Here is a 12,500-nt window from a genome sequence, read left to right as displayed (position 1 = left end):
TTTGGTGGTCTGACAGTCCTAAAGTTACCCCACTGCCCACAGACACCAGCTGAACTGAATATTTATAACATGGAATAAAGCTTATCAATATGCAAAGACTAACCTGAGGGAATGAGAGAGAGAGAGAGAGAGAGAGAGAGAGAGAGAGAGAGAGAGAGAGAGACAGAGAGAGAGAGAGAGAGAGAGAGACAGAGAGAGAGAGAGAGAGAGAGAGAGAGAGAGAGAGAGAGAGAGAGAGACAGAGAGAGACAGAGAGAGAGAGAGAGAGAGAGAGAGACAGAGAGAGAGAGAGAGAGAGAGAGAGACAGAGAGAGACAGAGAGAGAGAGAGAGAGAGAGACAGAGAGAGAGAGAGAGAGAGAGAGACAGAGACAGAGACAGAGAGAGAGAGAGAGAGAGAGAGAGAGAGAGAGAGAGAGAGAGAGAGAGAGAGCCCAGCAAACCAAAAGTTCCCAGAACAAAAACTGTCTGGTGATGATTATGGAATGTTTGTATAAAACGTTCACCAGACGTTGCAAGTATGTTCCCAAAACACACTTGCAGAATTATCCGCACAACTGGACAGTTGTTGTGTTTTGGAAAGATTTTTTTGTGATATCCCCACAATGTTCCCACCAGAATGTTCCTACAACCTAATAAAACATTCAGGTAACCATTAAAGAACAGATTAAATGTGTTTTGGGACGTTCTTGTATCATCAGGAAAATGATCTATTCACGTTTTATACAAACATTCCATAATCATCTCCACGAATGGACAATATTTGTGTTATGAGAACATTCACAGAACCAAATGTTGGTTTGCTGGGGAAAACGTTACTGGTACATTGTGTTATTACACTACCTGGAAACCCAATGAGAACATTCACAGAACCAAATGTTGGTTTGCTGGGGAAAACGTTACTGGTACATTGTGTTATTACACTACCTGGAAACCCAATGAGAACATTCACAGAACCAAATGTTGGTTTGCTGGGGAAAACGTTACTGGAACATTGTGTTATTCCGCTACCTTGAAACCCAATGAGAACATTCACAGAACCAAATGTTGGTTTGCTGGGGAAAACGTTACTGGAACATTGTGTTATTCCTGGAAACCCAATGAGAACATGGTGGTTGTTTCAGAGTTTGTGAAACCTAGGCTGCCGTCCAAACACGTTAATTTTCTTTCCACCTCAGCCCCTCGCGCGCGTTGCCACTTTCCCTTGGGGGAATCCCCATGGAAACCGAATGCAATTTGATTAACCCATCGGCCCGATGGATTTAGCGAGTAAAGAACTATGATCACTTGTGCAAACTGTAGTCACGTGTCACATGTCACGTGTCATTTACTGCGGTGGCCGCAGTGTCATATTTAATCAAAAAAAGCTGCATTATCGGCTTCGTCTCGTAGTGAGGACCCTATAAAACGTAGCTAGCTTCATAAACATATTTTTGGGGAATTCGGAAATATATTGGAATAAATTACCAAACTATAAAACTAGCTAGCTTGCTCTGGGTAACTGTAGCTAACTGTCTACCTGACATGAGTGCCATCTAGCTATGCTAGCTTGCTGGGTACATTCATAGCTTTAGGTTGGTTGTTTTTAAACTCAATTTCAAGATTTCCAACAAGGACGTTGCCTCTCCAATCATCACTCTCCCTTTGATTTGATTTGAGAAGGCAAATGGGATGGAGAGTGTGGTAGAGCAGCCTGGTCTCATAGACTAGACGTAACATAGTGAATGTAAATCCGGAACACTCAAATTAGTATGACATGTTACATTTGGTATGGTTACATGAGACAGATGGTTACTTAAAGGAAAATTCCACCCCAAAAACAATATTTTGGTATTTGTTGATTTCAAAATCTTTCAAAATACAGAAATCATCCCCGGATGATGCATTTTGCGTTATACTGTATGATGATGCTTTAAACAGCATATGATGCAAAATGCATCATCCGGGGATGATTTCTGTATTTTGAAAGTGTACATATCTTGAAAACTTGATTGCTGACAAGAAAGACGTTTTGGGACCATGTCAACAATAGACTAATGAAACAAATACTAAAAGATAGTTTTGGGGTGGAATTATCCTTTAAGGCAAAATAGAAAGATGGGTTGACTTTTAACTCAAACATCTAGCAACCCAAAGGTTGTGAGTTCGAATCTTATGACAGACAACTTTAGCATTTTAGATAATTAGCAACTTTTCAACTACTAGCAACTACTTAGCATGTTAGCTAATCTTTCCCAACCTTAACCATTTTAGCTAACCCTTCCCCTAACCCTTCCCTTAACCCTTCCCCTAACCTTAACCCTTCCCCTAACCCTAACCCTTCCCCTAACCTTAACCCTTCCCCTAACCCTAACCCTTCCCCTAACCATTCCCCTATCCTACCACCCCACCCTTCCCCTAACCCTAACCCTAACCTTAACCCTTCCCCTAACCCTTCCCTTAACCCTAACCCTTCCCCTTACCCTAACCCTAACCCTAACCCTTCCCCTAACCCTTCCCCTAACCCTTCCCCTAACCCTAACCCTAACCCTTCCCCTAACCCTAACCCTAACCCTAACCCTAACCCTTCCCCTAACCCTTCCCCTAACCCTAACCCTTCCCCTAACCCTTCCCCTAACCCTAACCTTAACCCTAACCTTAACCCTTTAACCTAACACCTACTTTTAACCCTAACCTTAACACTAACCCCTAGCCTAGCTAACATTAGCCAGCTAGCTAACTTTAGCCACCAAGCCACCTAGCTAGAATTCATAATATATCAGACCTTTTGCTAATTCGTAACATATTGTATGTTTAGCAAATTCATAACATGTAATACGAATTGTCCTTCGTAACATCCACAAACTAATACATACCATACGAAACGTAACATATCATACTAAATAGAGTGATTCGGATTTACGTACAGAATAATACTAAATTAATACTAAACTAAGAAAGGGGAAGGAAGAGGAGGGAGAAGAGATGGAAGATTGAGAGGGCTGGAGTGAGAGAAAGTCAGAGAGAAAGAGAGGTCTAATGCTTTTCTATGTTTTTGCTGAGGAGAACTGAAGGGCAGACAGAGAGAGAGCAAGAGAGAGAGAGAGAGAGAGGGAGAGAGAGAGAGAGAGAGAGAGAGAGAGAGAGAGAGGAGAGAGAGAGAGAGATGGATTTAGGAGAGGCAGCATTAGAGTGATAAAGAGGGTGAGAGATTAAAGCGAGGAGGAGAGAAGAGAGGGTTGGAGAGATAGTTGAAGGAGAGAAGATAGCAGGAGAGGGATTATCCACCAAACAGCAGGGTTTGGCCTTTAACTGTGTGTGTGTGTGTGTGTGTGTGTGTGTGTGTGTGTGTGTGTGTGTGTGTGTGTGTGTGTGTGTGTGTGTGTGTGTGTGTGTGTGTGTGTGTGTGTGTGTGTGTGTGTGTGTGTGTGTGTGTGTGTGTGTGTGAATGATTTACTGTTCTCCTGAGGTGATGATATCTTCATCTAATGTTTCATCTAAGTAATTATCTCTCCCATCCCTCTTTTTCTCATCCCTCTTTCTCTCTCTCATCCCTCTTCCTCTCTCTCATCCCTCTTTCTCTCTTTCCATCCCTCTTTCTCTCTCTCATCCCTCTTTCTCTCTCTCCATCCCTCTTTCTTTCTCATCCCTCCTTTCTCTCATCCCTCTTTCTTTCTCCATGCCTATTTCTCTCTCTCATCCCTCTTTCTCTCTCTCATCCCTCTTTCTCTCTCCATCCCTCTTTCTCTCTCTCCACCCCTCTTTCTCTATCTCCATACCTCTTTCTCTCTCTCCATCCCTCTTTCTCTCTCTCCATGCCTCTTTCTCTCTCTCCAACCCTCTTTCTCTCTCCATCCCTCTTTTTCTCTCCAACCCTCTTTCTCTTTCTCTCTCTTCATCCCTCTCTCTCCAACCCTCTTTCTCTCTCTTCAACCCTCTTTCTCTTTCTCTCTCTTCATCCCTCTCTCTCCAACCCTCTCTCTCTCTCTATCCGTCTTTCTCTCTCTCCAACCCCCCCCCTCTCTCTCTCTCTATCCCTCTTTCTCTTTCTCTCTCTTCATCCATCTCTCTCCAACCCTCTCTCTCTCGCCAACCCTCTTTCTCTTTCTCTCTCTTCATCCCTCTCTCTCCAACCCTCTTTCTCTCTCTCCAACCCTCTTTCTCTTTCTCTCTCTTCATCCCTCTCTCTCCAACCCTCTCTCTCTCTATATCCCTCTTTCTCTCTCTTCATCCCTCTCTCTTCATCCCTCTCTCTCCAACCCTCTCTCTCTCTCCAACCCTCTCTCTCTCTCTCTCTCTCTATCCCTCTTTCTCTTTCTCTTTCTCTCTCTTCATCCCTCTCTCTCCCACCCTCTCTCTCTCTCTCTCTCTCTCTCTCTCTATCCCTCTTTCTCTTTCGCTCTCTTCATCCCTCTCTCTCCAAACCTCTCTCTCTCTCCAACCCTCTTTCTCTTTCTCTCTCTTCATCCCTCTCTCTCCAACCCTCTCTCTCTCTATATCCCTCTTTCTCTCTCTCCAACCCTCTCTCTCTCTCCAACCCTCTCTCTCTCTCCAACCCTCTCTCTCTCTCCAACCCTCTCTCTCTCTCCAACCCTCTTTCTCTTTCTCTCTCTTCATCCATCTCTTTCCAACCCTCTCTCTCTCTATCCCTCTTTCTCTCTCCGTTTCAGTAGTGATTTTAGCATGTATAGCTTGGTGAATAAATAAATAATGTTAGATGCATGCCAGCAAAGCCACTACTCTACACAACACTAAACAATACATTCATTGCACTATAATGGTGACAAACGGTGCCCATAAACTGTTAGGGCCGACATTAAGCTGTCAGGAGAGCTTTCTTTTCAGCACCATGTAGTGAATCTGCTACGCCTGCCTGATTATATAAAGGTTAAATAAAATAAATAAATAAATACAAATATCAGCGGAGCCTTGTCTGGCAGCGAAACAGTTCATTCAGCCTCATTTACTGCCTTTAAAAAAACATGATATGGCTGACTTGTTTAAACAAATGTGGTTTCTACTCACAATTGAGATGTACAAACTATAAAGGGGCGGCAAGCGGATAAGAGGCAATCCGTAGTTTAAATGAAGACAGTAATGAGCGTGCTAGAATGGACGTAGTCAATATAACTCTTTGTTCAGCTCTTTTGAAATGTACAGCGACAGAATGGGCCGTTCTAACAGTGTTCTCCCTGTACACCAAGTCAGTACCGTATGATAAATAAAGGGGGCATATAAGCAGACGGTGAAAGCTGTTACATTATTTCAATGATTACATTTCTCTAAAACAGGCTATAGGCTACATGTGCACCACCAACTCAGAACAGTAGGCTAAATTATGAGGGGGAAAGGGACCACATTTTTAGGATGGGGCTACTAACAGCTTACTACACAACATACACTTAGTATTACTTTTTAGTTACAGTATACATATCTCCCTCGCTTATTACGTCATTTTTGGACTCAACTTGTTGTTTTATTTATTTATTTATTTTAAAATCTTTATTTAACTAGGCAAGTCAGTTAAGAACAAATTCTTATTTACAATGACAGCCTAACAAAAGGCAAAAGGCCTCCTGCGGGAACGGGGGTCAGTAAGAGTGTCCATGTAAGAGTGTCCATGTAAGAGTGTCCATGTAAGAGTGTCCATGTAAGAGTGTCCATGTAAGAGTGTCCATGTAAGAGTGTCCATGTAAGAGTGTCCATGACTGAGTCTTTGAATGAAGAGATTGAGATAAAACTGTCCAGTTTGAGTGTTTGTTGCAGCTCGTTCCAGTCGCTAGCTGCAGCGAACTGAAAAGAAGAGCGACCCAGGGATGTGTGTGCTCTGGGGACCTTTAACAGAATGTGACTGGCAGAATGGTGTTGTATGTGGAGAATGAGGGCTGCAGTAGATATCTCAGATAGAGGGGAGTGAGGCCTAAGATGGTTTTATAAATAAGCATCACCCAGTGGGTCTTGCGCCAGGTATACAGAGATGACCAGTTTACAGAGGAGTATAGAGTGCAGTGATGTGTCCTATAAGGAGCATTGGTTGCAAATCTGATGGCCGAATGGTAAAGAACATCGAGCCACTCGAGAGCACCCTTACCTGCCGATCTATATATATATATATATATATATATATATATACAGTGCCTTGCGAAAGTATTCGGCCCGCTTGAACTTTGCGACCTTTTGCCACATTTCAGGCTTCAAACATAAAGATATAAAACTGTATTTTTTGTGAAGAATCAACAACAAGTGGGACACAATCATGAAGTGGAACGACATTTATTGAATATTTCAAACTTTTTTAACAAATCAAAAACTGAAAAATTGGGCATGCAAAATTATTCAGCCCCCTTAAGTTAAAACTTTGTAGCGCCACCTTTTGCTGCGATTACAGCTGTAAGTCGCTTGGGGTATGTCTCTATCAGTTTTGCACATCGAGAGACTGAATTTTTTTTCCCATTCCTCCTTGCAAAACAGCTCGAGCTCAGTGAGGTTGGATGGAGAGCATTTGTGAACAGCAGTTTTCAGTTCTTTCCACAGATTCTCGATTGGATTCAGGTCTGGACTTTGACTTGGCCATTCTAACACCTGGATATGTTTATTTTTTAACCATTCCATTGTAGATTTTGCTTTATGTTTTGGATCATTGTCTTGTTGGAAGACAAATCTCCGTCCCAGTCTCAGGTCTTTTGCAGACTCCATCAGGTTTTCTTCCAGAATGGTCCTGTATTTGGCTCCATCCATCTTCCCATCAATTTTAACCATCTTCCCTGTTCCTGCTGAAGAAAAGCAGGCCCAAACCATGATGCTGCCACCACCATGTTTGACAGTGGGGATGGTGTGTTCAGCTGTGTTGCTTTTACGCCAAACATAACGTTTTGCATTGTTGCCAAAAAGTTCAATTTTGGTTTCATCTGACCAGAGCACCTTCTTCCACATGTTTGGTGTGTCTCCCACGTGGCTTGTGGCAAACTTTAAACAACACTTTTTATGGATATCTTTAAGAAATGGCTTTCTTCTTGCCACTCTTCCATAAAGGCCAGATTTGTGCAATATACGACTGATTGTTGTCCTATGGACAAAGTCTCCCACCTCAGCTGTAGATCTCTGCAGTTCATCCAGAGTGATCATGGGCCTCTTGGCTGCATCTCTGATCAGTCTTCTCCTTGTATGAGCTGAAAGTTTAGAGGGACGGCCAGGTCTTGGTAGATTTGCAGTGGTCTGATACTCCTTCCATTTCAATATTATCGCTTGCACAGTGCTCCTTGGGATGTTTAAAGCTTGGGAAATCTTTTTGTATCCAAATCCGGCTTTAAACTTGTTCACAACAGTATCTCGGACCTGCCTGGTGTGTTCCTTGTTCTTCATGATGCTCTCTGCGCTTTTAACGGACCTCTGAGACTATCACAGTGCAGGTGCATTTATACGGAGACGTGATTACACACAGGTGGATTGTATTTATCATCATTAGTCATTTAGGTCAACATTGGATCATTCAGAGATCCTCACTGAACTTCTGGAGAGAGTTTGCTGCACTGAAAGTAAAGGGGCTGAATAATTTTGCACGCCCAATTTTTCAGTTTTTGATTTGTTAAAAAAGTTTGAAATATCCAATAAATGTCGTTCCACTTCATGATTGTGTCCCACTTGTTGTTGATTCTTCACAAAAAAATACAGTTTTATATCTTTATGTTTGAAGCCTGAAATGTGGCAAAAGGTCGCAAAGTTCAAGGGGGCCGAATACTTTCGCAAGGCACTGTATATATATTTTCACCTTTATTTAACCAGGTGGCCAGTTGAGAACAAGTTCTCATTTACAACTGCAACCTGGCCAAGATAGAGCAAAGCAGTGCGACACAAACAACAACACAAAGTTACACATGGGATAAACAAACGTACAGTCAATAACACAATAGAAAAGTATATATACAGTGAGTGCAAATGTGGGTAAGATTGGGGAGGTAAGGCAATAAATAGGCCATAATAAATAATTACAATTAAGCAATTAAACACTGGAGTGAAAGATGTGCAGAAGATGAATGTGCAAGTAGAGATACTGGGGTGCAAAGGAGCAAAACAACAAAACAATATGGGGATGAGGTAGTTGGGTGGGCTATTTACAGATTAGCTATGTACAGGTGCAATGATCGGTAAGCTGCTCTGACAGCCGATGCTTAAAGTTAGTGAGGGAGATATAAGCTTTAGTGATTTTTGCAATTTGTTCCAGTCATTGGCAGCAGAGAACTGGAAGAAAAGGCGGCCAAAGGAGGAGTTGGCTTTGGGGGTGACCAGTGAAATATACCTGCTGGTGCGTGTGTTATGGGTGAGTGTTGCTATGGTGACCAGAGAGCTGAGATAAGGCGGGGCTTTACCTAGCATAGACTTATAGATGACCTGGAGCCAGTGGGTTTGGCGACGAATAAGAAGCTATGGCCAGCCAAACAGAGCATACAGGTCGTAGTGGTGGGTAGTATATGGGGCTTTGGTGACAAAACGGATGGCACTGTGATAGACTACATCCAATTTGCTGAGTTGGAGGCTATTTTGTAAATGACATCGCTGAAGTCAAGGATCGGTAGGATAGTCAGTTTTACGAGGGTATGTTTGGCAGCATGAGTGAGGGATGCTTTGTTGCGAAATAGGAAGCCGATTCTAGATTTAATTTGGATTGGAGATGCTTAATGTGAGTCTGGAAGGAGAGTTTACAGTCTATCTAGGCACCTACGTATTTGTAGTGTCATGACGTTGCCCTCTTTGGGTACAGCGAGCACCATCTCCCTCTCTCTCTCTCTACTCCTTAACACAGTGTTCAAAGAAGTATACAGAAAAGTGTCGTCTGCGTAGAGGTGGATCAGAGAATCACCAGCAGCAAGAGCGACATCATTGATGTATACTGAGAAAAGAGTCGGCCCTGTCTGAGAAATAGTTGGTGAACCAGGCGAAGCTGTTGAGTCTGCCGATAAGAATGTGATGATTGACAGAGTTGAAAGCCTTGGCCAGGTCGATGAATACGGCTGCTCAGTACGGTCTTTTATCGATGGCAGTTATGATATCGTTTAGGACCATGAGCATGGCTGAGGTGCACCCATGACCAACTCGGAAACCAGATTGCATAGCGGAGAAGGTAACGGCTTCTTGGCTTTCGAAGACTTTAGAAAGGCAGGGTAGGATAGATATAGGTTTGTAACAGCTTGGGTCTTGGGTCAGCTTGTCACCCCTTTTGAGGGGGATGCCCGCAGCAGCTTTCTAATATTTGGGTATCTCAGAAGATACAAAAGAGAGGTTGAACAGGCTAGTAATAGGGGTTGCAAAAATTGCGGCAGATAATTTTAGAAAGAAAGGGTCCAGATTGTCTAGCCCGGCTGATTTGTAGTTGTCCAGATTTTGCAGCTCTTTCAGAACATCAGCTATCTGGAAATGGAGGAGGAATGGGGAGGCTTGGGCGAGTTGCTGTGGGGGGTGCAGAGCTGTTGACCGGGGTAGGGGTAGCCAGGTGGAATGCATGGCCAGCCGTAGAAAAATGCTTATTGAAATTCTCGATTATCGTAGATTTATCGGTGGTGACAGTGTTTCCTAGCCTCAGTGCAGTGGGCAGCTGGAAGGATATGCTCTTATTCTCCATGGACTTTACAGTGTCCCAGAACCTTTTGGAGTTTGTGCTACAGGATGCAAATATCTGTTTCAAAAAGCCTACCTTTGCTTTCTTAACTGTCTGTGTATATTGGTTCCTAACCTGCATGAAAAGTTGCATAAAGGGGCTACTTGATGCTAATGCTATGTGCCACAGGATGTTTTTGTGCTGGTCAAGGGCAGTCAAGTCTGGAGTGAACCAAGGGCTATATCTGTTTTGAATTCGGGCATGCTTATTTAAGATGGTGAGGAAAGCACTTTTTAAGAATAAACAGTTATCCTCTACTGACGGAATGAGGTCAATATCCTTCCAGGTAAACCGGGCCAGGTTGATTAGAAAGGCCTGCTCGCTGAAGTGTTTTAGGGAACGTTTGACAGTGATGAGGGGTGGTCGTTTGACCGAGGACCCATTACAGACGCATACAATGAGGCAGTGATCGCTGAGATCCTGGTTGAAGACAACAGAGGTGTATTTAGAGGGCAGGTTGGTCAGGAAGATATCTATGAGGGTGCCTGTGTTTACGCATTTAGGGTTGTACCTGGTAGGTTCCATGATTGAAGGCATCTAGCTTAGATTGTAGGACGGCTGGGGTGTTAAGCATATCCCAGTTTAGGTCACCTAGCAGCACGAGCTCTGAAGATAGATGGGGGGCAATCAGTTCACATATGGTGTCCAGGGCACAGCTGGGGGCTGAGGGGGTCTATAGCAAGTGGCAACGGTGATGGACTTGTTTCTGGAAAGGTGGATTTTTAAAAGTAGAAGCTCGAACTGTTTGGGCACAGACCTGGATAGCATGACGGAACTCTGCAGACTGTCTCTGCAGTAGATTGCAACTCCACCCCCTTTGGCAGTTCTATCTTGGCGGAAAATGTTGTAGTTGGGGATGGACATTTCATAATTTTTGGTGGCCTTCCTAAGCTAAGATTCAGACATGGACATCAGGGTTGGCGGAGTGTGCTAAAGCAGTGAGTAAAACAAACTTAGTGAGTAGGCTTCTAATGGTAACATGCATGAAACCAAGGCTTTTACGGTTACAGAAGTCAACAAATGAGAGCATCTGGGGAATGGGGTGGAGCACTGCAGGGCCTGGATTAATTATCACCAGAGGAACAGAGGAGGAGTAGGATAAAGGTATGGCTAATGGCTATAAGAACTGGTTGCCTAGTGTGTTGGGGACAGAATAAAAGGAGTAGATTTCTGGGCGTGGTAAAATAGATTCAAGGCATAATGTACAGACATTATGTATGGTCTGTATGGTAGGATGTGAGTAGTGGAGGTAAACCTAGGCGTTGAGTGACGGTGAGAGAGGTTTCATCTCAGGAGGGACAACTTAAGCCAGGTGAGGTGTGTTGTGGGACGAAAGACATTTTGAGCGGAACTGTCTATGTGTCTCCGTGATCTAGCATGGGTAGGATGGTCTCCTCTTCCTCTCCTCTCCTCTCCTCTCCTCTCCTCTCCTCTCCTCTCCTCTCCTCTCCTCTCCTCTCCTCTCCTCTCCTTTCCTCGTCTCTATCTCTCCCTCTCCTCTCCTTCTCCTCTCCTCTCCTCTCCTTCTCCTCTATCTCTCCTCTCCTCTCCTCTCCTCTCCTCTCCTCTCCTCTCCTCTCCTCTCCTCTCCTCTCCTCTCCTCTCTCCTCTCCTCTCCTCTCCTCTCCTCTCCTCTCCTCTCCTCTCCTCTCCTCTCTCCCTCTCCTCTCCTCTCCTCTCCTCTCCTCTCCTTCTCCTTCTCATCCTCCTCTCCTTCTCATCTCTCCTTCTGATCCTCCTCCCTCCTTTAGGAGTTGAAGGGTCAGATGTCTCAGCTGCGCCCCCTGTTGTCGGTGATTGACCAGTACAGGTTAGACCTCCAGACCCTGGCCGTGCTCCGAGCGGAGGTCCTTAACCTGTCAATCATCCTGACAGCCATTCAGGAGGAGGTGGGGGCCTACGACTATGAAGAACTACAACAGAGAGTGCTACTGCTGGAGACTAGGCTGCACGCCTGTATGAACAAACTGGGTAGGAGGAGTGGAGGGGAATGTGTGTGTTAAGGTGCAGTACGTGTGTGTGTGTGTGTTGTGTGTGTGTGTGTGTTGTGTGTGTGTGTGTGTGTGTGTGTGTGTGTGTGTGTGTGTGTGTCTTCCAGAATGTGTGTATATATAGTGACCAGTGTGTGTGTGTGTCTCCCAGGCTGTGTGTGTATATATAGTGACTTGTGTGTGTGTGTGTGTGTCTCCCAGGCTGTGGGCGATTAACAGGGGTGAGCATCCCTATCACTGTTAGAGCGTCGGGCTCCCGCTTCGGATGCTGGATGACTGACGCCATGATACCCAGCTCCGACAGCAGGGTGAGTGTGTTTGTCAGGTTGGGGGGGACAGGTGAGGTCAGAAAGCCTTGGTATCAGCTGAGACGTTCACTTGGACCTCTCTCTCTCGGTTGGACCTTCTCAATATCCTTTTCTCCCTCTCTTCTTCTCACACATAGTCCTTCTTCTCTCTCTCTGTTGGACCTTCTCAATATCCTTTCCTCCCTCTCTTCTTCTCACACACACAGTCCTTCTTCTCTCTCTCCTCCTTGCTCTCTCTCTCTCAATTCGATTTCAATTTCAATTCAATTCAATTTAAAGGGGCTTTATTAGCAAAGGAAACATATGTTAACATTGAAATATATAATAAACAAAAGTGAAATAAACAATAAAAATGAACAGTAAACATTACACTTACAAAAGTTCCAAAAGAATAAAGACATTTCAAATGTCATATTATATCTATATACAGTGTTGTCTTGATGTGTAAATAGTTAAAGTACAAAAGGGAAAATAAATAAACATAAATGTGGGTTGTATTTACAATGGTGTTTGTTCTTCACTGGTTGCCCTTTTCTTGTGGCAACAGGTCACAAATCTTGCTGCTGTGATG

The 12,500-nt window shown here is 44.0% G+C and overlaps 1 protein-coding gene across 1 annotated transcript in view; it reads left to right on the top strand.

Moving 5' to 3' along the window:
• Positions 1-12,500, top strand: part of LOC139424191 (noelin-2-like) — a 22,683-nt gene that overhangs the window by 8,261 nt on the left and 1,922 nt on the right. The window contains exons 4-5 of the mRNA XM_071175870.1: positions 11,382-11,601; positions 11,823-11,929. Of these exons, the coding sequence (XP_071031971.1) occupies positions 11,382-11,601; positions 11,823-11,929 (327 nt within the window). The remainder of the gene's footprint in view (positions 1-11,381; positions 11,602-11,822; positions 11,930-12,500) is intronic.

Source organism: Oncorhynchus clarkii, chromosome 13, assembly GCF_045791955.1.
Source record: "Oncorhynchus clarkii lewisi isolate Uvic-CL-2024 chromosome 13, UVic_Ocla_1.0, whole genome shotgun sequence".
Lineage (NCBI taxonomy): Eukaryota > Metazoa > Chordata > Actinopteri > Salmoniformes > Salmonidae > Oncorhynchus > Oncorhynchus clarkii.
This window is presented reverse-complemented; position numbering and strand designations above follow the sequence as displayed.